At 42.1% G+C, this 27,038-nt stretch overlaps 1 protein-coding gene across 1 annotated transcript in view; it reads right to left on the bottom strand.

Annotated features, from left to right (window-relative positions):
• LRRC1 (leucine rich repeat containing 1) overlaps nucleotides 1-24,049 on the bottom strand; it is a 70,325-nt gene extending 46,276 nt beyond the window's left edge. Inside the window, exons 1-2 of the mRNA XM_054383601.1 lie at nucleotides 23,891-24,049; nucleotides 8,387-8,504 (exon numbers count right to left, since the gene is read on the bottom strand). Coding sequence (XP_054239576.1) covers nucleotides 8,387-8,504; nucleotides 23,891-24,049 — 277 coding nt within the window. The remainder of the gene's footprint in view (nucleotides 1-8,386; nucleotides 8,505-23,890) is intronic.
• Between the last annotated feature and the right edge of the window lie 2,989 nt (nucleotides 24,050-27,038).

Below are 27,038 nucleotides of genomic sequence, written 5' to 3'. Positions count from 1 at the left end.
CTAACTCTTCCACCTTCCAAACACGGGATAAAGGAAACCGTTCACTTAGTCTAATACCTTGCAAGAAGGCATTTGTGCCACAAATATTTATTTGTCTTTGCAAAGCACTTTTCAGCTGGAAAGCCCAGCTGAAAAAGCCCAGCAGCTGAGTAGGCTGCTGTCTCACAGACACCACCACCACATCTCTGTATCCTCTCTAAAGCAGCCAAGTATAGCTCCCAGAGGTTCCATCCCCTCAGGAGGAAGGGATGGAAGAAGGTCCGTTCCCTCCATTTTGACACGAAGATCATGGTACATGCCATAATCTGACAATGACTTTCTTTTTTTTCCTCTAAAATCCAGAAGGCTGAAGTAGGTGAGGTGCTATAATTCGAGGGGCACAATGGGACAGGAGTCACACAATTCTTGCCAAGTCTATTGAGATTAAGTGACTCTTGTACAGGTTGTTAACACTTTCCTCTTCAGCTCCTGAGCTGAATACAAGGAGTTACAGCTCTTTCAAGACCCCTCTTTACAGCTTTAAGGAAAATTCACCAACAGGTTCAGGTTGTTTTTTTCTCAACTAGATCCCTTACTGTATAATTAATAAGAAACTGAAGCAAGGTACACATCTCATTCCTCCTCCTCATTGCTTATAGATATGTTCCTTTTCCAGAGGAGGAGAGGAACAGAGGAAAAAAAATCTTCTCAAAACTGAATTTGGTTGATATATATATATATATATATTATGCAATGTACTTGAAAGAAAACTGCAGGGATGTAAAAACAAGCTGTTTTTTTAACAGATAGTACATGGTAAATCAACAGACTGTTGTTCTCAGCTGCAGGAAGAAGCAGTAACAGAGAACTAGGAGCTGAAAATTAGAAACAAGAGGAAAAAAAAGGGAGGAGGGAGGGTGAAGCTCAAAGTTCAGATCACAAGGAAACAATAGCTGCAGGTGAATTAAGTGTAAGAGTTCAAGTTCAGCAAGGAATTTAGCTCTTCTGCCTTTTTACCACTACGTGCCAATGAAGATCTAAACAAGAATAGGTGACCTTTTTATAAGGATTTCCTTCTTGATCCTTGAGGCTAGCAGGAATTAAATACTTCTAGTCTAAGAAACAAGAGAAAAAACAAAAATGTAAAAGCAGTATTCTACCTACAAAGCTGTGGATGACAGTGTATTAAGTGTTTTAACAGCAATGTTACCGATTTGATTAATTCTTCAGTAATTTCATACATGGCCTCTAACCTCAACAAAAAAGAAACCAAAGCCCAAGCAAATCTGTGGATACAAGAACAACACCTGTTTGCAGACTGCTATTTATGACCTCTAATCTAGATTATCCAGAAAATTAAATATTTATTTTATGTCACTCCCATATGGATTATTTGATGTTTAACACTTGAGCTGATACATCAGCAGGCCAAAGGTTTCTGTCTTCAACTTATCCTACTGCTTTCAAAAGAGAAAAAAAAAAATCACTTAAAATTTTTAAAAATTAAAAAATAAAAACTAAATAAACAACACAACCAAAATCACACCCTTCAAAACCCCAAACAAAACACTCTTGAAAATCCATAGCCTTCTCTTGAATTTGGATGAAACCAGACACTGTTGAACAAGTCCATCAGCAAAGTTTCCTTAGGAAAAACGATCTGGCAGAATATACCATGATGGAAAAATCCACTTTTCTGTAATCCATTTAAAAATAACACCTTCTAAACTTCTCTAATTAGATTATTCCATCATGAGATTTCACTTATCTCTCTTTCCCAATCACATCTGGCACTTGCTGCTTCTTCCTTCCCCTCCCTGATAAGCCTTGTTCAGCAAAGTCCAGTCTTTTATCTCTCACATTACTTTTCCTGCTACATGAAACAGCCTCATTCAATTTACCAAAATCAAATCCATTTTAGTGACATTGATTCACAAATGCCTGCTTTCACACCACTTCTTCCACGTGATCAAGAATTTCTACACATTTGTGGGATTCCGCTCTGCTCCAGAATCTAAAAGCAATTTGCAGTACATGTTTCTTTCTTCCCCACTACTCTGCTTCAAACATCAATCCCTAAACTTCATGTGAAATGTATGAAGATGGCAATGGTTTTTAAGCACAAGTTTTAAACAAACCTTAAGGTAAGGATGGGAGAAAATACAAAGAAAATAGACATGTCCAAACCAACCAAACGAAAAGAAACAACTAAAAGAGTGGAAAGTTGTTATCTCCAAGTCTGCCACAAGGAAGTTTTGCTTTCATTAGCATATACACATTAAAAATAATAATAAATAAATAGCCAGTCACTGTCCTGACCCAGGATGAATCTTTAGATCATCTGCAGTAGCACTCTACCACCATAGAAGCCACAATAGTCTCTTCATGGTTTTCACAACCAGGGTTGCAGGGAGTGAATACACAGGACACTTGCTTGTACCAAACAGGACATGTCCCTTGAGATGTAAGTGCTCACCTGGACACGAATCAGTTCAGGAGTCAAACAAGCAACATCCAACAGCTGCATATGTTAACAAAACAGATGCACTTGCCAACTATACTGTCTCACAGCACAGTTTCCTGGATTCTTTTGGGGTTTTATTGTTGTGATGGTTTGAAACTGTCTTTTTAATTTTTTCTTCTCAAAGTTCAAGCAGAGAAAGCGAAAGAATATAAATAAGTCATTATTGGGTGTAAGAAAGCAAAATAATGATTATTCTAAACACTTATATTGGAGAGAGAGAAATGTTTAAGAACCTCTACTCAAAACAAAGTTGGGGCAGTCTGGGTCTGAGTTCTCAGCTTGCTTGCTGGGCTGGCTGCTGCTGCTTCTTTTCTGGCTGAAGATAACACACTGACCTTGACGAGCTAAGTCTAACAGCCTCTCTGCTTCTTAACTCTTTGCCTTCTGCCAGGGTGGTCTGGGGGATTCCTTCTGGTTTGGGGGAGAGGCCTCTTGGGAAGGCCCCTTGGGGGAAGCAAAGGAAGCTTCGTTCTGCTTTTCGGTTGATTGTACATATCTGTAAATGTTGTGAATAGTGTATACTTGTACATATCCACTGCATTTCATCATAGATTGTAGATTTGCTTGTAAATACAGCTTTCATTTGCTTCCAGCCTGAGCTAGCCTGGTTATTGTTGGTGTGAGGGGGATTTCAGCTCTCACACTGTTACAATTGTCCACAGAGCAAGAAAGCATCAATTCACCTTTATTTCTCAGTATTCTAGGCTTTGCTATTTACAGGCAGAGAAGATGAGTATTTCACAGAAAAGGTCTCTGCTCAGACACTGTTGATGTGCAGCAGATGTGGTCAGCCAGAAACAAGGAGAGTGCACAGGGCAAAAGACAACAGCTGTTAGATAAGAGAGCGGAGCTCATGTGGGACTTGCAGGACTGCATCAGAAGACCTAGAGTGCTTCTGCCTAATTATCTTACGTCCTCACTGCAAAATTGCTGGGTCACCAGCCCAGGCTGAATTGAAACAAATGTTCAAAGCTTTTCCGCTGTCAGTATTTCTAGTTTGAAAACACTGGTTATCTTGCTTTTGGTGGGGGAGAGGAAAAGGGGGACCCACTTTTGTAGGCAAAAAGAGGGTAATTCTAGAGTGTGGATCACAGGTATGTCTTTTGAGAGCAGAGAGCTGAATTAAGAAGGGAAAGCACTGGTATGCATACTGATACAAACAAGCAAACTGAAGCCCCAGAGAGCAAAGCAACGATTACACACTGCTCTTCAGTGGCATGGTCTGGTGCTCTGCAGGTCAGCTACTGGGTGTCACTCAGCCCTCTAAGGAAACTTTAAATGACATGCTGAATAAAAGGTACCTATTACACAATATACAATGAATGTAGTATCCTGAGGATGACTAAGATCTCTAAAGAGACTTTTAATCAAGTTGTAAAAGGAATAAACACTTCAAATAAAAAGCAGTAATATCAAACTGCCTGCAACTGAAAGAAGAACAAGTAAGTACTGTAGCTGAAAGTACTGTGCTAACTGATGACAAAATAAAATAAAACAAAAATTTTTAAATCTGCAATTATAACCCATTTTAGAAGCAAGAAAAAGGTAAAATTAAGGCTCATGGAGCATCTGGGACACTGGCCTGCAGTCCAGTCACCTCCAGAATCCTGCACACTCTTTAGACCATCGGCCTTGCACAGCAGCAACTCTTTCCTTACATTAGTGTTGTGACTATTGAGATGCTTCCAAGGAACCCTCTCTATTGTTAGGGTAATCCTGAAGTAGTGCCTTTATCTTTTGTGAAATTTGTAATTCTTTTCACAGAAATAACAGCATATCTGCTATAAGATGGCAACTGCAGTGAAAGAGGAGTTTGGAGGGAGAATATCCTGATGTTGCAAGATTTGTGTCCAGAACAACTGCACTATCAATACAGTTGAAAGCTCAGGCTTAATCAGAAATTACAGAAATGGGTAGCAACTAATATAGCAATAAAGTAGCCAGATTCCATCTCTAACATAGGTATGAAATTGCACATATTAAACAAACGGTATTATTCTTATTGGGTATCAAAGTAAAGAACCACATTCAGATTTTGGTATCAAGCAGCATGCAGCATCAAATATGGCTGAATGAGATCTGCCCACACATAGATTTTCAGTAGATGGAGCAACAAACCCATTGCTCCTCAGTTCACAAAGTTACAGATGTCAGCTCTGCTGAAAGCAGAGTCGGCATCACAACAAGCATAATCCATCTGCAAAGATTATCAAAATCCATTTAATTCTCCCACTGCACACACTCTTGCATCTTTTCCACTGTTTCAAGACTCAGGGCTTGGATGCCAGACAAAACCACGAGGTGCAGAGCACTTCCATGGAAGAGCAAGCAATCCCTTTATCTGCTGCCAGCTAGAGTGCCACTACAAACAGAACAAACCTGCCAGCACACAGCAACTACATTGACACTACAGTTTTGTGTGACCAAGTCCTTGATAGGCACATTCAATGCAAGCAAGAAGAGTAGCAGCAGAGAAGCCTGCCAGGTTTTATTCACAAAGAGACAGGAAAACATGCAGGCACACATAGAAGTGCAAGAAGCTCATTTACTGGATAAGCAAGGGGGTTAGCCTTCTTCCAAAAATGGGGTGGACAGTGGAACTGTTGAAATGGCACTCCTGCAGCTGGGAAGGGTAGCAAAGCCACCTCAGTGACAAACACAGTAGCCACTGTCCAGTCTGAAAGCTCACAGTGATTTTCTTCTTATTCTAGAAGAGCTGAATGAAACAAGCTGTTGATAATCTGTCAGCGGCTGTAAGAAGCACAGGACACACACACACACAAAAAAAATCCAGACTTCCACAGCACACCCATTAAGAGAAAATTGGGGGGCGGGGGGAGGAAAATGACACAGCAATTTCTTTCAAATAGTAATACTACAATTGAGTTAACACTTCCAGGACATTTTAAGGACTATGCACTATTGTGGCAAAAACATATCAGTGGAATCTGGAGGATTTAATACTTGCCAAAGGCAAGTATTGCCTCTCTTCTCGGAACTGAGATACACTGAAAGTGAATACAGCACATCTGCAAGAACACTGCATACATATCCCCAAATATCAGCATACATCAAATTAACTACAGAAACTTTCTGTTACTCCTTCTGTCTGGTAGAAACTGCAGAACAAGAAAAGCCATTAACATTTTAATGAATCTGGGATGGCAGGACCTTAAGCTCTAAGAATTCAGTCTCCAGTGGCTGCACAGAAGAAAAGGAAGGAGGGATTCACTGGAGGAAACCTCTGCAAGATAAGCAGCATGGATAGCGGCCCACTGCAATTCCCACGGATCTCAAACAAGCTGCATGCACTATGGGAGAGTGGGAAGCTTAGCAAAGTGGCAGCTGAAGCACAAGACAAGGACTACAGAAATTTCAGCACATCTTTCTTCCTTTGGAGACTGCACTTTTCTGAATCATAAGGTCTTTCAACACCTGCCTGCTGAGTGTCCAAGTGCTGTGGGAAAACAAATAACATACAGGTGCTTCTGCTTGCTCCTAGAGCAGAAGCTCTCCTCTACCATGCAGAGCAAAAACTTGTGCTAAAACTCAATGAAAACACAGGAGCCCTATCCAAACTTCAAGGATGTCAAGCGAGGACACTTACAGTGACCTCATGTCCTTGCAAAATTCAGCAGTGATATGAAAATCCAGAAGATTTACCTAAGCTTAGACAGTCTCAGGGAACCAGCAGCAGTTTCAGACACACTGCAGTTGAGCATATATCTCAGAAGATGCTACAGAGAATACTCTGAGTTCCAGACATGCTTTAGCCAGCAACTCAAAAGCTCAGGCATCCACTGTTGAAATCCTATGAATCTGTATTCCTTAGCCTCAGCTGGACTAGAAAAGCACGGTGGATTCACTTATTAACCAAAAACTGCTTAAAGAGTTCATTATGTAGATACTATTGTGTTTGGGGCATTTTAAAACACTTCAGAATTTAAGAAAGCCACATTTAAGAGTTTCCCTTCTTACCTTTCCTGAGTGCCTAAGAACTGGGGCTACTTACTCAGCACATAACACCACATTACACAGGCATGCAGAGCTACCTCTAAATAGTCAGGGGGAATCCTGCCTGGAGGAATCAATCCCACCTCCAGATGCAACACCTCACCACTGCACAACACACAGCTGGCCACTTACGTCTGTAAGCACACCAAAATCCAGCAATTTGATAAATACTCCACCTCACAGAGCTTCAAAGATCATAAACTAACCAAAGGATTAGAAAGGAGGAGAAAGGAAGACATGTTACCATTTGATTTAGAGAAATGGAAGTACTTTGTTCATTCAAAACCCTTTACTCTTCCTCCTGTGATGAGAAGTTAAAATACGAAGGGCTACTCCTGTACACAGAACATTACATGAATTTATATTTTCATTTTTAAGCTCTTGAGGAAACAGCATGGCCAGAACTGAAAGCGATTAGTGCACTGAACCAGATAGCTAGAACAACAAAAACCACAGAACAATGCTCTCTTATTTCCCAAAGTTCAGACGTCACCATCACACTTTCCTATTCATGCAGCAATGCTGCGTTTTGAAAAGCTGGGCTGTTTTTCACCGCCTAGAAGGAATACAAAGAGTTTCTTTTTTTTTTTTCCTCCTACAAGTGCTTTTGTAGCTACAAAAACAAAACCTGATGCAGTACAAACCACCAAACAGGAGAAATCTTTGGCAGGCTCAGAATCTGGCATATTGGAAAGTGGGTTCAAAACACAAAGCTGAGAAAGGAAAATACTGTAAATCTCAAAAATCTTAGGTGAGAATTTCCCCTGCACCATCCCAGATGGTGTATGTTTTGCCTTTTAATTTGAAGAGCTGTGAGACAACCATAACATGAACAAACACCAGAAAGTAACTTCAGATGTGTTCTGCCATGGCTCCTCTGTGTCCCCTCACACACTGCATTTTTAATTTCAGTACTCAAGTCATGCAATAACTGTGACATGATAAAGCAGAAGGAAGCATATCAGTCACCTTCTGCAACGAACCACAGAGAAGAGAAAGTAATGCAATAAAATGGGCCATTAACAATCAACCTTGGATACAGGAAAGTAACTGCCCCCTGCATTAATCCAACCCATCACTTGAGAAAAGACTTCCCTGTGCAGTAACTTCTAACAACACACAAGCATTTACCCAGCCATAAATGTTCACACCATCTGTTCTTGTTACAGTTGAGCTCTCAAGCCAACTTCCAAGTCAAGCTGACAAGAGTTCACATGGCTCTCATCCACCAGCTCTTTTGCAGTTAGTTATTCATTTGCACAGAGAATTACTAAGCCAACAGAGTATTTCCTTTTGTATAAGGTCTTTCACACAGAGCACCCAACCCAGCCAAATTCAGCAGACAAAATACTGGGACAATTAATGTTGATTTCTAACATGTTTTAACTAATGTGTTTCTTCTGTCACTCGGAATTTTTTTTTCTAGTTTTCTTCTCTTACAAAGTTTTGCAATGCGCATAAAATTATATGGTTCAGAAGAATTTTTCAGCAACTGCCTGGAGACTCATTACACTTCATCAATTATATCATCCAATAAAGATGGCACTAAAAGCATCAAACAAATAAAGGAGAGATGCAAATTTTTTTGTAGTATAGGATGTAAAGCAATTTTTTTAATTGGAAAATAAAGCAGGCCCTCAGGCAGAACTACAGTCAAGCATTATTTTATTACTATATTTCCACCACTGGCTCTCTTCTACCCTTTCCTTCCTCCCCACCTAGAACTACAGACAAATCCAATAATTACACCACAAAGTGTTCTGCAGGACATAGATAGCAACTTCAGAGACAGAAAAACCCTACTAACCCAGTTTTATAGACCATGTCATAAGATGATATAGAATCAAACAAATTATCATGAGAGCATACCATTTCGAGACAAATCAAGTTCCACCAGCTGCATGAAATTTGCTATTTCTGGAGGGAGCCGCTGGATTTCATTATCACTTAGTCCAAGTTTCCGTAACTTCACAAGTTGGAAGAAAGGCTGAAAGAAATAAAAATCTCCATGTCAGAAAATATTCACGTAACTGACATGCAAGCATGATAAACGATAAGCAATAACTGGAAGCCACTTTCAAATTTGTGCTGAAGTTGTTGCTTAAAATCAGTTATGCAGACCCTTCAGACCTGCTTTTAAATGAACATTGTTTTAATTTTTACATGCAAACAGACTATAATCTGTTTGGCATAAAATATAAATTTATTATATATAAAAAAAAAAAAAACCCAAACAAAAAAAGGGTAACAAAAACATAAACAACACCTGTAAAGCTCACTAGTAAAGATCACAGCAGCCAGACACTACCGAAATCCAGAATGCCTGCATCAAAGTCATTAATGGGGTGAGGTTACCCAGCAGGGTAATTAAAAGCATCCTAATTACACAACGTTCCTTAGGAAGTTAATGTAGAGGGAAACTTCTAAAGGATGATCCAGAAAACCCACAGAGAAGGGCTGCCACTGTCTTCTTTATCAGCAAGCATCATAACCAACTAGGTTACAGAGCCAGCCTCTCTGGGGAAGACTTACTCTCTAGCTTCATACCCTCTCCACTCTGTGGCCCAGTTTCAGAAGGAATAATGAAAGTTGGGCAGCATATGCAAAATTCCAGGTCTTCCTAGCTTGAGGAGGAACCCAACCCAACTCTGTCTTTACAGTGAAGATACGAGCACATAATGCAGACAGGATCTTAACTTTCCTTATGGCCTTGGAGAGTCTGGGAGCCCCCAAAATGAAAAAAACCCACCATTAAAGGAGACAAGCCAAGCTGTGGTGAGCAGCTGCTAATCTAAGATACAAAATGGTCATTAAAAACCTATTGAGATGTAGGCCCTAACAAAGTTGGAGAGCTCTCGTTCCAGCTTTCCTCTCCTCCATGTAAGCTATTGATTTAGAGTGATCGCCAGTGGTGACAATTTGTGCAAAATCAAATGACTTTTGTATAAAGTCCTTGTGACCATAACTGACCAGACTCCAACTTTCAAGACTTTTGTATCCCTGGACTGCAGATTCTCGTGAATCTGTGTTATGATGCAAGTTTTCAGTCTTTGATTCTCTTATAGCCAACATCATAAATTTGGTTTTAAGTGCAAGATTTGCAACCCTAGCACTAACTTTTAAATACATGTTATTGTTCTTTGCTCCAGAAAAATAAAACACAACTGAAATTAATGTGTTTTCCCTCAAAAACATTAATTCCTTTTAGGGAACAAAAAGAATAGAGCTTTTAAAAAAGATACAAGCACTGAACAGTCAAAAAATGCACTGGACCTGAATGTGAAAATTCAAAGGCATTTTTTGAAACAGTGGCACTCCTTCCCTGCCCCCTGCCCCAAGTATTAAAAGCCTTTTATAACCATTGAAATTACAAAAGGAAGATAAATTTACAATTTCACATTTCTAGATCCCTAAAAACAGACATTACAATTAAAATAGCCAGAAATGTTTTTTCATTCCTTCTTTCTCCTCACAAGATCCATGACTGCATTTTCATATCATTAACATTTTTTTATCTTCTAAACCAAATGCATCCCTTTTGCTAAATATTTACTACTATGACTACATCAGGAATCCATCAGAAGCTTAGAAAAGCACTTAAATACACTTTTGTGGAAACACAGGAGAGATCCCAATCTGTCCTAACACTATCCAAAATAAATACTTGCCAAAAAGCATTCCGCAGCCAGTGTGTAGCTGCTAAACTATGACACTTATAAATATTAACGTTCTAGTACAAACCTTCTCATAAGCAGCAGTTGTCCTTGCAAGTGATGCTCCATAGTGGCAAGTGAGAAAAACAGAAGGAATATCAAAAAAGCTATGGAGGACTGGGCATTTCTAGGAAGGCCTGAGGGCCCTCACCACACCAGTGTTGTATATTATTAAATGTGCAGAGCACGTGTGAGAAACAAACAAAAATACACAGTATGTAAAGGTATAAAGTATTTAAAGACTGCTGAAAAGAAATATTAACTGGCAGATTTATTTCTAATTTGCATAATTTTTCATGAATGACATTTCCCAGATAAAACCAGAAACTGTAGTTATGTGAAAGGCATTTAGCTGAACTTTTTGTTTGGGTCTTTCCTTTAAACTATTGAACTTAGTCACTCTTGCAAATTCAATACATAATCCTCCCATTTCAGTAATTATTCTTCTGTTATCCAAGGCACATCATCAGTGCTCTAAAGCACTACTGGAGAGGCAAGTACCTCCTTTGCCCACAGAGAAGAAAGGGAATTAAGATCTTACTGAACAGAGGTCAGCAAATGTGAATATATGTATACACATATATTTCAGTATCTGTAATTTCTTAAATATTTGTTAACCAGCAACACATATCTAATTCAGCATTTCAGCTGCCACCTTAAAAGCTTCAGCATGAACCAAAGTGCAGTGGGGGCTGCTGGCCAGAGCAGCACACCCACCTAGCATGCTGAAATAGAAGGGTTTGATTGCAGACCCAATGTCTCTACAAGCATCTTGGCAACATTTTCAGTGCTGCTTAATTTAGCCAGCCTAATTAATAGTGCTTCAATGAGACAAATGATTCCATGAGCATCAGCACTAAAGAAGCCTAAAACTTTCTATGTAGTAGTGATTCCCAATCTTCAGTTGAAGCATTTCCTGCTATCAAAGAATTTATAGGTCTCTCTTATGCAGATTTTTAAGAACACACATTTTGAATAAAACCCTTCTTGAACTGGAAAACTAACCAAGTCTTTCTCCTGCACCCAGCCACATATATTTTTAAAACTTCATTCTGACAAAATTGGATCAATGTCAGCCAATGGAAGAAAAAAAAAAAAAGCACACAGATAAGTGCATGACTCACCAAAAAGTATAGAGACAGTGCAATCCCACAGGTTTGGGGTTTTGTTTTGTTTGTTAAAAGAATATCACTACAACTAGCACTCTTGAGTCTACAAATAAGAGTCAACAGAATTAAGCCAAGCTAGTGCTATTGATAAAACTCAAGATTTTCCCTGTGAAAGTGGCCTAAACAACACATGGCTCACTCCTGCAACAACAAAAAAAAAAAAAAAACACACCAAAGTCATGCCCAAGAGCACTGCCTGAATGAGAGCAGTCCTGGTGGATAGGAAGTTATCCATAGGACAGCTATGTGCCATTGTGGCCAAGAAGGCCAATGGGATCCCGGGGTGCATTAAAAGGAGTGTGTCCAGGAGATCGAGGGAGGTTCTCCTCCTCCTCTGCTCTGTCCTGGTGAGGCCTCACTTGGAATATCACATCCAGTTCTGGGCTCCCCAGTTCAAGAGGGACATGAATCTACTCGAGAGAGTCCCAGGGTGGGCCATGAGGATGATTAAGGGACTGGAGCACTGCCCTATGAGGAGAGGCTGAGAGACCTGAGGCTTTATAATCTGGAGAAGAGAAGACTGAGAGAGGACTTAATAAATGTTTATGAATGTCTAAGGGCTGGGTATCAAGAGGGAGGGGACAGGCTCAGTTGCACCTTGTGACAGGACAAAGGGCAATGGATATAAACTGTAGCACAGGAGGTTCCGCCTCAACGTGAGGAGGAACTTCTTTACTGAGAGGGTCACAGAACTCTGAAACAGGCTCCTCAGAGAGGTTGTGGAGTCTCCTTCTCTGGAGACTTTCAAGACTCATCTGGATGCATTCAAGTGCAACCTGAACTAGATTCTATGGTCCTGCTCTGGCAGGGGGGTTGGGCTTGATGATCTCTGGAGATCTCTGCCAATCCCTAACATCCTGTGATCCTGTGAATGCTTCCTCACCTTTCCTGATGGAAAAACAAAAATGGAAATAGGTAAAACCAATATGCAATTGAAACAAAAAGCAAATGAGGATATGAAGATGTACTTGCAGATAACTCTGCTCATTGAGAAAAGCAAAATCCCACTGATAGAGCCTTTCCAGTGCCAGAGACATGTTAAATTCCAAACCCATTTGGCACAGGTAGCATAACATTTTGGGTTAACAAAAATGTTTCCATAAAAAGGTCACTACTACCAGGAAAGAGAATTAAAATTAGAAACTTTAATGAAATCCACTACCTAATTTTAAAGAGGGACCAGGACGAGCAGCAGAAATTAGAACAAGAAGGAGGGGAGGAAGAAAACTGCAAATTAACTCAAATTTCAGGATTACACTCACACAGGGCAGAAAGAAAGGGGGTTTTTGGTTGGCAGGTTTTGGGAGTTTTTGGTGGCTGTTTTTTGTTTGGGTTTGGGTTTTTTTGGGGGGAGGGTGCTGTTTGTTTGGTTTGGGTTTTTGTTTTTTTTTGCAGGGGGGGGTTGTGCAGGTACTTGAGCTGTTGCCGACAAGATTAAAAATTTGTGAGTGCTTCCTCTTATGTCAAGTTTCCCATAGACACTAATGAGGATTTTCAGCTTTTAAGGCTTCTTCAAGAAATTACAGTATTATATTCAAACAGGAATTAGGTAAACTACTAAGACACAGTGTGTCACTAGGTCCTGTTTCTGTAGACACCTATATTTATTTCACCCATTTTCCAAACTTGTAACAGACCAGCTAAAGGATATTTGTTCTTTAGAACTGAAAAGCAACACAAGGCAATTTAAACATAGTTTAACACCTTAAATGTATTCCTGTTTCAAATCTCACTTTAGGTTCCTTTTTCTTCTGCTACACTGTAAACAAAAATCAATAGGGGAAGCCTTTGCTCTATTTGTTCACTTCCATTCACCAGCTACATGTCCTCCTTCAGTCACCAGGCAAGAGAAAGCGAAATCAAATCTTCCCCCACCCTTTTCATACCACCCCAGAAAGACCTTAGGCAAAGGTCTTTCTTCAGGCAAGCACAAGCAGAAGCTGCAATGTGTTTTTCATAAGCAAAAAAGTGAACAAGATGAGGCATCAAATTAATTAAATAACCTTGCAGCACAGCTGACACAACACTCTCCAGCTTCCCAAAAAGGTCCCAAACTACTAGACTACAGAACTACTTCCTTTTGGCCCCCAAAGGTTGGGGAGGTAGCGTTGTCTGCACCAGGTACAGACAAAGCTCAAACTTTTTGTAGGTGAACACATTGCTCAATGGTCAGAACAAGATTAAATAGTGTAAGGCAGAAGTAGCACTGAATTCAGGTGTTCTGTCTCCTGGGGATGTGTTTAATAACCAGGCTCTCCTACAGGCATACATACAGAGACATTCTTCCTGCCTGTCAGAAAAGCAAAGGCAGAGAGCAAAGCGCAAGCTTGTCCTCATTCCTTCTCCACCTCCTTTTATAGAAGTTATCAATAGTCAATTCTTTGGAAGACCATCCATAGGGGACACTCAGTGGTAAAAACCCCAAGAGGACAGGACACTTCCATGCCCTACCTTAACCACCTGATGGGATTTCAGGCATTGCTTCTCCTCCAAAGTCAGCCAGCAGACATACAGCCTAGAGTTGACAAGAACTGTGGCCACGCTAACACAACAACACGTAACACACCCTGTCCTCCACTCAAGCTGCAAGAAACACCCAGTCAAAAGCCACAACTTATAAGCAAAAAAAAAAAAAAATAAAATTCTTTCTAGGATGTAGTCCTGTATCTCATCATCTTAAAATTTATCCTAGAGAAACCCACCAGTAGCACAAGCAGAACAACTCAGGACAATCAGCAATAGCACTGAAAGTGGACACCTTCCTCTAGATGTGCATCCTAAACTAGTTGCACAGTGAAATGCTGAGGAAGCTGGATCCTGTTCTGGATTCATGAGGTATGTAATGAGGTCCCAGTAGAGTCTAGTGAAGTCTAGTATGGACATTATCAGCTTGGCATATCCCACAAAGCCTGCTATCAACAGCAAGAACTCAAGTGATTCCATCTGCTTTCACCTGTGAGGAGAGACAGCTGAGTAGAGGGCAACATGGTTTCACAGATATGACTCCCATGTGATCCTTTGAGCCAAACACTTTAATTTTTAACTAAAGCACTAAGATACAGAAATTATGTCTGAAGGGAGGGACTAATTCACAGTGCATCCCAGCAGCCATCAGGCAGTTGATGACTCTATACAAAAGTATTACTGGAAGCAACTAATAGATTTGCCCTCAAGACATGAGGAGATGCAGCAGCATCTGGTGATGAACTGCAGTAGCAAGCCAGCACATAGAAAACTGCTCCATACAGTTGAGGTCTCTGTCTTCACAGGTTCCATGACAAAATCAGAACTGCTACAGATTTCTGCAATGGTGAAGGACTGTTTCTCATGCTGAAACCATGTCTGCAGAATATGTTGAAGCTGTACTTTGTTTCATGAAGCATCTTAGCACCAACTTTGTCATCATGACTATTAATGGAAGACAGCATAGGGGCAGACATTCAAGCAGAAACTCATACAAAACTTTAATAAAAATACTAGATTTCACAGTTCATGGGCATGTGCCCTAAACAGAACCAGATGTTGCAACTGCTATCTCCCCCTCTAACGGATGCTTTGAAGCCAAATATGAAGGCCAGGCAAGAAGAGCTGTGGGGAAAGGGTTTACAGGAGACAGAGCAGAAACTATAACAGATGCTCACTGACTCTGCCTTTCAATATCTACCCACTATGCTCCTGGTTGCCATTTTCAAAGCACCTACTATTTTCTGAACAACTAGAGTCAACATTGGGCCAGCTGCAGGTCCTTATCTCAATTGTTACAATCCATGGGGAAAAAAAAAAAAAAAGGACTATCCACTCTCTGATTCAGCGCTGCAGTGGTTTTAAAGTGCTGCTCTACCAAGCTCTGCATTGAACAGGTTGCTATTTCATGCTGCTTCGTGGCAGGCAAGGATTTACTTTCTTTTTTATGTCGATTAAGTAGAAGCAACAAAGGTTCAAAAGCCCTTGATGTTATAGCAATTAGGGTACAGCAATGGGAGGGACTATCTCTGCCTTTAACAGAGGCCAGAAAACATCTGCTGCAACAAAATATGGATTCATTGCAGTTAAATGTATTTGCCATTTGGAGAAAAAACAAACAAACAAACAAACAACAACAAAAAACCCCTCACATTCAATCTCACTAATGAATTTGTAGCATCCATTTTTCCAGTATACAAGACTGTTGGCAAGAGGAAACATCTTTTTTTAGACCAAGTAATATAATTAGAAAAATATCTCTACGTATAATCATAAAATTTATTCTAGAGATACAGATGTATAATCTCTGCCCACAAGCCTTGTCCTATCTATGTACATCAGACAAAAAAGGGGATGCTACCAATTTACTACAAAAATACACCCATTACAGAAAAAAAAATTAGTTACAAGTATTAAAACATAACCATCTAATTACTTCCAACTGAGACCAAAAATCAGAACTGGGCTGTGACTATGAAAAAACCTGCCATTAAAAAATATTTCAAAACAAGCAGACTTCAAAATCTTCTCAACAATCCCAGGGATGCTAACAGGGAGATCTGAAAAGAGTTTTGTTCTGTCTTCTTTACAGTCCCTCATCAGGCAGTTATACATACCTGTAAGATTCCATGAGCCTTTTTTCTTCTAAAAGCCTAACTCTTTCAGCCTCTTCTCATAACAAATGCACCGAGCCCTAAACAGTCTTTGTGGCCCTTTGCAGGACTTGGTACAGTATGCTCATGTCTCTCTTCTGGGAAGCCCAGCACTGGACACAGCAATCCAGGCACTTCCTTCACAGCTGGACAGAGGAGATGGATCACCTGCAGGCAATGCTTTTCCTAATACAGGCCCAGATACCTTTGGCATTCTTTCCCCTGAGGGAGCATCACTGGTTCACAGTTACCTTTTCCACCAAGTCACACAGGGCCTTTTTGTGAAAAGCTGTTTTCCAGATGGTTAGCCTCCATCCTGTACTTGAGAATGGGTTGATACCTCTAAGTGCATGCAGGGATTTATATTTCTCTTTACTAAGTTTCATGAGATTCCTCTCTGCCCATTTCTCCAGTCAATAAATGTCCCTATGAATGGCAGTATAAACATCCATAGAGATCCTGAACATGCCAGAGTGTTTCCTGAAGTCCAGGATTGTGATGCTACTTTTTGCCCTTTTTACTGTTATCAGGATCCTGAACTACACCATCCCATGGTCACTGTAGACAAGGTGACCGTGTACTCTGCAGCCACTGCAGTCCTGACCTTCACATCTCAACCAGTCTCTTCTTGTTGTGAGGACCAACAAAGCACCTCTGTTCACTGACTCCTTGATCACTTGTGCTAGGAAGTCATCAGTGCACTCCAGATAACTCCTGGATTGCTTATGTCCCACTGTGCTGTCCTTCCAGCAAATATCAGGGTGGCTCAAGACCTACATGAGGACCCAGGCCTACTAATGTGAGATTTCTTCCAGTTATCTGAAGAAGACATCATCTACTACTTCTTCCTCATCAGGCAGTCTAAAGCAGACACCCAAAACAAAGTTACCTACAAATCCCAAACTGCTCTCAGTAGACCTATCATCCATCCCAAGGCAAAGCTTCACATATTCCTGCTGCTCTCACACAAAAAAAAACCTCCCTGTCCTTGCCTTTCTGGCCTGCCCTTCTTAAAAAGCCTGTATTTACCCATTGCAGCACTCCAGTCATGTGAGATATCCCAGTACATCTCTGCGATCTCAATATCTGTAAATTTAGAAAGGAAAAAGAAAAAAAAATAAAGGAAATAAAGCTTCTAGATGTTTGCATCTTAAAAAGGGATGGTTGCAACCCACAAACACAATCTAAAAGAGATGTATAGTATGATATCACCTCTTTCCACAGTTTACTGGCCACTGATCAAGCAAGTGTTGCATAAGGGGAAAAACTACAGTAGAACACTGAAATTTACTCTAAAACTTTTTTTTTTTTCCTGAGAAAGAGGTGTGGTATGGGATGAACAGACGGATTTCTCCTGAAGGAGCTTTCACAAGATTTTGGGTTGATAATAGCACCCTGGATTTCAACACCACGTATAATAAAGAGATACAGACACTGCCTGATCTAAATGCCAAGCCACAGCACACCATCAGCTTCTTTAACATAGGAACTAGAGCATAGGAAGAGGCCACGGTTTAACCAGGTCTCTTAGGGAAGGAGTCTTGCATCAATCATGTAACTCTACAGAAAAGCTTTAGTATATAACACCAAGAAGAAAAATTACAGACGACAGATACAATCTGTAAGCTCCGACAGAGAAGTTAAACAATTAAGAGTTGCATCAGATCAGATTTAAAAACACTATATAAAAATCATTCCCAAAAGAAGAGTTCAATAGACTCTTCAGCTAAACTAAAGGCATACATAAAATTTTGAATTCATTTTTTTGCCATTGGAGTATTCACATAAACAACATCTGCAAAAAGTCTCATGGGAACGTAGTCTTTATCCTTTGACTAATACAACCAAGTAGCAGCAAGACAAAATAGCAGCAAAACAAGAGTTACAAATTATTTCCACCACCCACCAATGAAAAGAATGCTAGTGATTTAATGTAAAAGCCAGAATATAATACTGCATTCAAAGACTCCTAACATATTTCTATTTTGTTACCAGTGGGGAAAAAAGCAAAAAAACACAGAGATCCAGTTTTGTACAGCAAATTCCATGCACAGAGAATTTGTTGATAGGAGATACTGGCACTTAAATTCTAATGTACAGGAGTAAGAAACATTTCATCAACTACAGACTGACCTATGGAATTGAAAGCATTTTACCTGATGTTTTTCATTACACAAGCTATTGAAATGCATCATGCAGAATGTGTTATTTTCTTCTATCAAAGCAATTTGTCAGCAAGTCTACTCTTCAATGAAGTATAGTTTTTGAAGTGTAACAAATTATATACTACACATTACAGCCTGAGCTGAAAAAGCTTTCAAGTTTTCACTTCTAAGAAAAATAAAAAATGGTCCAGCTTCAGAAAAAAAAAAACAACCAAACACCCTCAAACTGCATTTTTAAGTTACTCTATGCACACTGTTGACCACACACTATGGGTTTTCTCCAGTCAAGTCAGATACACCAAATATTCATCAGAAGGCACTTAAGATTCAGCACAGAAGAAGGAATTATTTAAGCAAGGTAAGAGCCACACTCTACCACTGGCCCTATACAAAGCCCTTCCTTTTGAGACCAACGGGTGCAGCTCTTTAATTTGTCTTGCAAAGCATTAGTGCTGAGAAGCATGCTGACAGCTAGAAATTGCTGTTCTGTGGGAAAAGAGCCACATCTGCCAGCAAAGACTTGGAAGACCTCAATATTGTGGAAAACCACCAGCATCTTAATAGCACACAGCCTGCTCCTCCAGCATATTCCACCAGGCTGGCTTATCCTGCAGGAAGAGGAAGAGCAGAAGAGGGAGCCTGGGAGGCAACAGAAAGGTGCAAAGGAGGAAAAAAAAAAAAAACCACCTTTGCAAGTGTAGTCAAAAATCCAGCACAGAAAGGGTAGAAAAGAAAGCAAAGAATCAAAAACATAAGGCAGACAGAGCTGTTTAGGTCAGAGGAAGTAAGCAAGATCCTGGGACGTGGGAGGATGGAAAAACGTGAGCATGCAGGGCAAGGAGTCTGGGGCACCAGTGGTGATGGTGGAGAAAGCTTGCTGTCAACACAAGCACATGTTCTCCATCACCTAACTGAAGGGGCAGGGAAGGAAGAAGGGATAGAGGGATCCAACAGAGCAGTTAATGAGACCTGGGGAAAGAATCAGTTTACTGACATGGGAAACCAAAAGAATCCCTGTGCAGTGGCAAGATGATGTTAAAAAATATGCAAGTTACTGTAGAAATACAAATTATTGTCTTGCAAACTTGCTTTCCTGAGAGGCTGACGGGTATAGCTTGGGTGGGGAGGAGAACCAACACATATTTGTAAAAAAAAAAAAAAAAAAAAAAGTCAGAAAACTTGAGTGCTGCTCCTGGTCCACATATATATATATTAATGCACAAGAGAGCAAACAAAGGAAGGAGTGGAAATAACAGGGCCAAAAACATCGCCCTCTGTTTTTTGGACATTTCTTATCAGGTGTTTTCAAAATGAACTCTTCCTGCTACTCTGCCTATAGAAAGAGGTGAGGAATTCTACCACACATTTTGGCCAGCCAACACAACAAAAATAAAACCAAAGTAACTCTTTTTAATAATAATTTAAGTGTATTTCTTAGAACCATCGAATCATAGAAAGAACTAACCCAAAATGATCCTTTCTCCTCAAGATACCTCAGATGACTTTTGTAACATACAGTGAAGCAGTATGGCTAAGTCCTGATGATCCTTTCCCACCAAGACTCCACAGCAATTTTTAAGTTGTATTCTGTCTTTTGAAGGGATTTTTCTGTGAGTTTGTTCTGATGGGTTTTTCTCACTAACACACACAAAAAAATATGCCACGCTGTCCTCTGTATAAAAGAGGATTTAAGTACGCTAGCAAAAAACTGCAGACTAAGCAAAGCCTAGGACTATTTCTGTACCTCAAAATGAAGGGTTTAGGGTATATTAGAGTGTATTCTTTTACTGGTGTATTGGAATAAACCAACCAAAGAACAATTTTGCTGCATAATAGAAATGGGGGCAGGGAAAAACAGGAGAGAAGGGAGGAAGTGTGTGTATCCAACACAAATTGCTCCAACAACTTCAGTGAAATGCAGCAAATCCACGTATTTCAACATGCCACACAAAGCTTTACATTTGAAGGGATGAAAAATATTGTGCAAGTGAAACAAAAGCAGACATCTAAAGATAAAGTCATTATCATTGTCTCAGACTTGCTGCATGGCAGGAAAGAGAACTCCGCCTGGTTTCAGAGCAATATTGCAAGACCTCCTGCCTGCTGTAAAAGCCACTTCAGACCACACTTGCCCACATTGGGGAGATAAGGTCCAAACTGTCAGTGTGTAGAATGAAACAGAGGACAGCAGAGTTGGGGTTTTTCTTGTCCATCCAATTTTGGCAACTTCTGCTTCAGGCCACAGTCTACAGGGAGATTCTTCCTCACTGTGTCAAGGTGAGCCTTTAGAGGAGTAATTTCCTAAAGAGGATCACAACCACCTCAGCAACACACCTTATCAGTGCTATACAGATAATTCACCAGGATTCAGCACACATCACTTCAAACTTCAGGACTCCCATCGAGTACAGGAAACTCAAACCAGCCACTGAGAGTTAAAAAATCTCCTGACTTGCTGACTCTCCTGACCGAGCCCCAGAATGGTTTGGCTTTGTGTTACTGCTTTTATGCACATGGAGAAGAAGCTTCATGGAGGTAAGACTTAATACAATGCGTTATACTAGATTAAGGGTGTAACAACCACTGAGATCTATGCTGACCTAACAGTTTGTTAATTATATACCCTAATGATTTCCCTGGTGTTTTCTCTGCAGGAGGCATGGTGTGCCTCAGCTTTTTGTACATATTTCCAATTACATAATCACAGAATCACATCATGTTAGGGGTTAGAAGGGACCTCTAGAGGCTGTCAAGTCCAACCCCCTGCCAAAGCAGGATCACCTAGGGCAGACTGCACAGGAATGCGTCCAGGCGAGTTTTGAAAGTCTCCAGAGAAGGAGATTCCACAAACTCTCTGGGCAGGCTGCTCCAGTGTTCCATCACCCTCACCATAAAGAAGTTGCTCCTCATAAAGAGGTGGAACCTCCTGTGTTCCAGCTTGTACCCATTGTTCCTTGTCCTGTAAGTGGGCACCACCAAAAAGAGATCGCCACCTTCATCCTGACACCCACCCCTCAGATATTTATTAATAAGATCTCCTCTCAGCCTTCTCTTCTCACTAAACAGCACCAGTTCTCTCAGTCATTCTTCACAGGAAAGATGTTCAAGTCCATCCATTATCTACATAGCTGTCCATGGGACTCTCTCCAGTAGAGCCCTGTCTCTCTTGAATTGGGGAGCCCGAAATGGATACCCTATTCCAGGTGTGGTCCCACCAGGGGAGAGTAGAGGGGGAGGAGCCCCTACCCAGACCTGTATCTGTACTTTGCATTAATACTTTGTATCCACACTACTCTTCCAATGTAAAAGGTAATGAACAGTGTACCCTGTAGCTACCTTCCACAGAAAGACCTTCCACCATTCTCCTGAGACAGATTCCTACAGTAGAACTTTTAAAACTATTTGCTGTTAGAAATGTTAAACAGTATGCTTCCTGTCTACTCCCATCTTCAATAGATTAGAGTTTCACATCCAGGAATGCAGCTAGATTTTTGTACCTGAAAATCCTGCAGAGTCAACACTTACCTGAGATGACAGCACACATTTATCAGAAAACATTAATAAGGAACTGACAAGGAAAGTTCATAAGTCCTTGCAGGAAGCCCTAATAAAAATGCGCTCCTGCGTTGCTGACAAGGCACAAAGTACTCATACTACTACAACTACACTTCTGTAGTTGTGTTTCATTGGATGTTTCCTAGCCCAGCTAAAAACCCACAAACATATTCCTACAGTATATTTACACAGTCCTGTAATCTGGTCCAAAATTAAATAAATACACACATAAACAAATAAATAATCTTCTAACTTGATTCCACTACAACGCCAAGGAGGCTGGGTTACTTTTTTACCCCCTCAGGTACTTTTTACATGTTTGTTGCTTAACATGGCCTCACATGCAATTAATAGCAGCCTTTTTAGCCATCACAGAACAAAAAAAAAAAAAAAGCTGTTTCAAAGATTGCAGTTCAAGGAAGAGAAGAAACAATGAATAGTTGCACTTTATGCACGGCAGTAAATACTATGTAACACCAGGAACAACAGTTGCACTCTGTTTACAGAAATAAATACCATGTAATACTATGAATAACAGACATCACCTTTTACGTTTGTGCCCAGCAATCAGTCTGTAATGGATTTATTATTTTCTTAAAAAAGCATAGAGCCATACATCTCAATAGCATTTCAGTCACATTCAATACCCCTGCAATAAGAAGAGTACAAGCCTGAAAGCCAACACTAAGATGAAAATCCTAGTACAAAAAGAAAGACTTCCAAGTCTAGTCTGTGCACCAGCAGAAGCTAGCAGAAACTGCTGGAAGTAAAAATAGCACCCACACAGAGGCTACATAAACCAGTTTTGCTCTACTTCAGAAGGATAAAGAGCTCAGTCACCACAAGATGTAAATCTGTTCCTAGGATTTATTTATTTTTAAGCCATATTTAATACGTCATCTCAATGGAATTTCGTTACTACTGTCTATAGAAAAACTTCTCCATCATGATTACTCCTACTACCTACAGCAGAAAAAAAAAAAGTTCAAAAAAAATTAAATAGTTTTATGTGAGAGAATTAAGTTTAAAAAAAAAAAAAAGAAAAGCAAGACTGTACTTTTTTGGTATGAACAGACCAACTTTGATTCAGGTAGTAACAAAGGTGCTTTCGAAAATTTCTCTGGATAGTGAGTTCAGTTTCTTGGATTCCAAGCTGACAATTCACACACTTTTAAGGTGCAGCTTCCAGATCACACTTCATCCTTTCCAGTGACAAACTCTACCAATCGCAACTCACAAAGGCTCCTGAGATGTCCAAAGTTTAAAGAGGCAACACTGAAAAACGCCCCTAGCTCATCAACTCTAAAAGCAAGCATGCCTCCCACTCACTCTGTATCTGCAGAGTCAAACAGTGCCTCGCTGGCATCCCTCTGATGGGGTTCCTTTGGCAAAAGCAGCAAGTGCCAGCTGGTGAACCACGCTGGCAGGTACCACCTCGACATCTCAAAAACGCACTCAACTGAGAGTGAATTCACCTTTGACAACAATATCAAAAAAAGTATTGTGCACAAAAATCCAGCTACGTGTTTCACACAAGAAGCAAAAGCCTGACAACTGAATCGGACTTAGACCAAGAAAAAGAAAAAGCTTATTCGTGTCTCGTGTTTTGCATGACGAAGTTTCCAGGAGTGGAAAGCAGAAACGGCAACTCTTGTTACCTACTAGGGGGTCTTGTTTTTCTCAGTACGGACGGAGAGCATCTATTAAAAGGGAGAAGGGGGGAAGGGTTTAATACCCTCCAAGTTCTCATAATTCTGATGACGTGAGAGTTAACCACAACATATATTCTCATCCTCTGACTCCAGGCCTCACCCTTCTGCCCTCCGAGCAGTACTTTTCCTCCCGCAGGACGTGATCTCCAGGCTTTACTCGTGAGAGCTCATTTACCATTAAACTACTCTGAACTACTACGGAAGGCTAACTCCGGACCCCGGCTCTTCCTTTGCCTCCTGGCGTTGCCACGACCGGCTGCTGGCCCCATCGGCCGCACACCCCGCGTCCAACAGCTCCGCACCACAGCCCCGGGGCGGTCGCGGAGATGCCTCATCCCACCGGCACTGGAGCTCCACGGGCACCTGCCGGCGCGGCTCACCTGCACACCCCCGCCCCGGGCCAGCGACGGAGCTGGGACCAGCCGCTCTCGCTCCCCTCTCACCTTGGGCAGCTCACGGAGCTGGTTTGCATCCAGCAGGAGCTCCTCCAGGCTGCGGCTGTAGCGATAGATCTCCTCGGGCACGGCGGCCAGCGAGCAGTGCCGCTTGTCGATGGACTCCACATGGCGGTTGCACCGCCACAAGGGGATGCAGTGGAACATCGCCCCGCCGGGGGGTTGGGGGAGCAGGCTGTGCCGCTGGGGGCTGCGGGGCGGGCGGTGACACCGCTCACCGCCGCCCCCTCCTCCCCGCTGGCCGCGGGAGCCGCTGCCCCAATCCTCCGCCGCGCTGCGCGGGTCTCGGCGAGCCGCCGGCGGTAACCTGCATCCAGCGCGCCGCGGCAGGCGGCGGGAAGCGGCCCCAGGCGAGCGCGGCGGCCCCAGGAGAACAATGGGCGGGAGCCGGCGTGGGGCGGGGGGCGCTCCCCTACTGCTCCTCAACGGGCCACTGCCCTCCCCGCAGCAGCATCGCGGGGCGCCGGGCGCAGATCTGCTGCTGGCGGCAGCCTCGCATTCCCGCGCCTGACCCGGAACACGGGTGGCCTCTCTCCCCCCCCCAACTCTCTTCCCCTCCCCTTCTCCCTCCCTCCCCCGTCCCGGCTGACATCAGCGGGGCCGGGCCCTGCCGCCCCGCCCCGGCCCGGCCCTGGGCCCGGGCCCGGGCCCGGGCCCGGCCCCGGCCCGCACTGGGAGGTGGCCAGCCAGTCGCAACGCGCAGCCTCCCCCCTGCCTCGCAACGCCGGCGCCGCCTCACCCCGGGGCAGCCGGAGGCGGACGGCTGCACAACTTTCTGCCAGGAGAAAGACGCACCGGCACCGAGGTGCAGGGGGAGTACTGCAGCCGGAGGTCCCAGGGCGCAGCATCCGCAGCTGCTGGGCAGCCGCTCCGGGCCGTTTGCTATCGGTCAGGCGGTGTAACACGGTTTGGAATGACTACGAATGCCATGAACTGGTTTGGGCAACTCGTTTTGGCTAGTTTGCAACGTGCTGTTTCTGACCTGAGAGGCTCGCAAAGAGCCCCGATCCGGAGCGTACACAGATCTGACCCACTAACACCGCACTTTCAGTCACTAGAACTCAAGGCTGGGTGCAAAGTAACGCACTGAAATGTACTCTTCAGGTACCACGCTCGTTCCTGATTTGTTTTCTCTCAGAGCTACATTGCTGTAGTTTTATTAAAACAAAATAAAAATCTATATGCTCAAGGCTTTCAAAAAAAAAAAAAAGAAGAAGAGAGAGAGAAAAAACATAAAATATTTTAAATCCACTTTCAGAAAGAGTTGATTTTAAGGTCAGAAGGGTCAACAAAGGTAAATACAGGCCGGCTGCCCTCTGCTAGTGTCTGCCATCTCTGGGCTCCAGCAGCCTCCTCCTTGTACCTCTGCAAGCAAGGCGATGTGCTGAGCTCCAGCCACAAAACACAGACTTAGAGGCTCTCTGGTTGCATAATAGGAATTTGGTAATCTACACAGTGACATAAAATACTTTTGAAAACAAGCGCTTAACATCAAAGCTCTTCTTGAAATGTTGTGAATCTCTTGCATAATTACAACTAGATGCAGCTCCAGAAATAGGGGAGAGGGGGAAGTTTATTGTAGTCATCTCTGTTCTTCCATCCCTGCACAGTACTGACAATATTTAATCTTATAAAGTTGCAATGTATTTATGGCTTTTCTCAAATCATCTACTCAACCTTGCTAGCTACACTTGTTTAATTTCTGTGGAAACCGCAGTCATCTACCAGGTTTTTGGGTTTAAAAAGGACTTTCTAGGAGCATGGGTACTGTTACTCTTTGCTGACCTACAAAGCAACAAACTTGAGCATTTTTCTTCCAACTACCTTAAAAAAACCCCAGTCAGAACCAACGGTTTCTTTCTTCAATCCAGTAATTACAAACAAAATATGCAGAACCTCCCAACATGTCTAAATAAAGTATGTAAAGAAATGTTCCAGCCCACAGGGAAAGAACTGTAAATATCACTGACCTGATACCAACTGAACTGAAGTGGGTTTGTAGAAAGCCACAGGAAATGACCTGACTTCTGACCATGGCATAATTAAGAAGTGTGTGTTTGAGCAAAAGTTTCAGCATTTCACCAGGTTCATAACTGGGTTTCCAACAAAATTTCTATCTATCTCCTTCAAGTGTATGCCCTGTTTATAACACATGAAAAGAAGAAAGCTGTAATTGATCTTTTTAATCCTGCACTTGAAAGGAAGATCATTACTTGATGGTATTCTGAGCAGGGTTTGGAGATTATGCTTTGTCAATATATCTACACTGTTTTAAGGCAAAGTCTTCCTCAGGTCCTACAGTACCCATGGAGGGAATGTTCATGAATGTGTTTGCATGTGTTTGAAAATGAAGTGGGCATGCTCCAGAGCTCTCAGGCTTTCCCAGCCTTGGAGCAGGAGCTTAGATAACTACCAGACAGAAGAAACTCAAATAAATATGTTGCACATCAGCACAGAATTTGGCAAAGTGGGGGATGCAGGAGGCTGGCCAGCAGATCTTAGAGGTGGAAATGAGTAGGACCATCTCCATCACACTTTGTGGGTCCCAGCTGGTGGTCAGCCAATGCAGTTCTTCCAGCTGCTGGTGAGGCTGGTCCTCCCAGAGGGCAAGCAGAGGGCCCAGGCTCAGAAAGTCAAGTTTCTCGTGGCAGCTCTAACCCAGGCTCTGACACAGGAGATCTTGAACCAGACACAAGAAACACAGTCTCAGCAGAGACCAGCTGAGATCTGCTGCCAAGATTACCTTGCCTAAATTCAGTGATCATTACAGCTCCTTGGTGCGTTTATTCCTAGGGAACCCTCTGGAGAAGCAAGACGGCAGAGAAATCATGCCTCGGGGCAGGTGAACAAGTGAAAGCTGCAGCTGACTGTCCCCAGTATCCATACAGCATGCAGTCCTATATGGGACTACACCACAGAGATGGGGTTACATCAAAGCATTTGAAATGGAAGCACAATGTAGCTTGCTTAATTGCCAAACAAAAGGATGAATAGGTTGACTCCTAAGCTCCAGCTCTTAAGCACAGGCTTGTGAGTGGCACTTCAGTGACACCTCCTGTGTACCTTTTGCTCAAGTAGAAGCATCCACATTGTCCTACAGCTTAGTCTGACATCAGGCAAGAGCTCCAGTGGTGGC

The sequence above is a fragment of the Indicator indicator genome, chromosome 9 (assembly GCF_027791375.1).
Source record: "Indicator indicator isolate 239-I01 chromosome 9, UM_Iind_1.1, whole genome shotgun sequence".
Classification (NCBI taxonomy): Eukaryota; Metazoa; Chordata; class Aves; order Piciformes; family Indicatoridae; genus Indicator; species Indicator indicator.
This window is presented reverse-complemented; position numbering and strand designations above follow the sequence as displayed.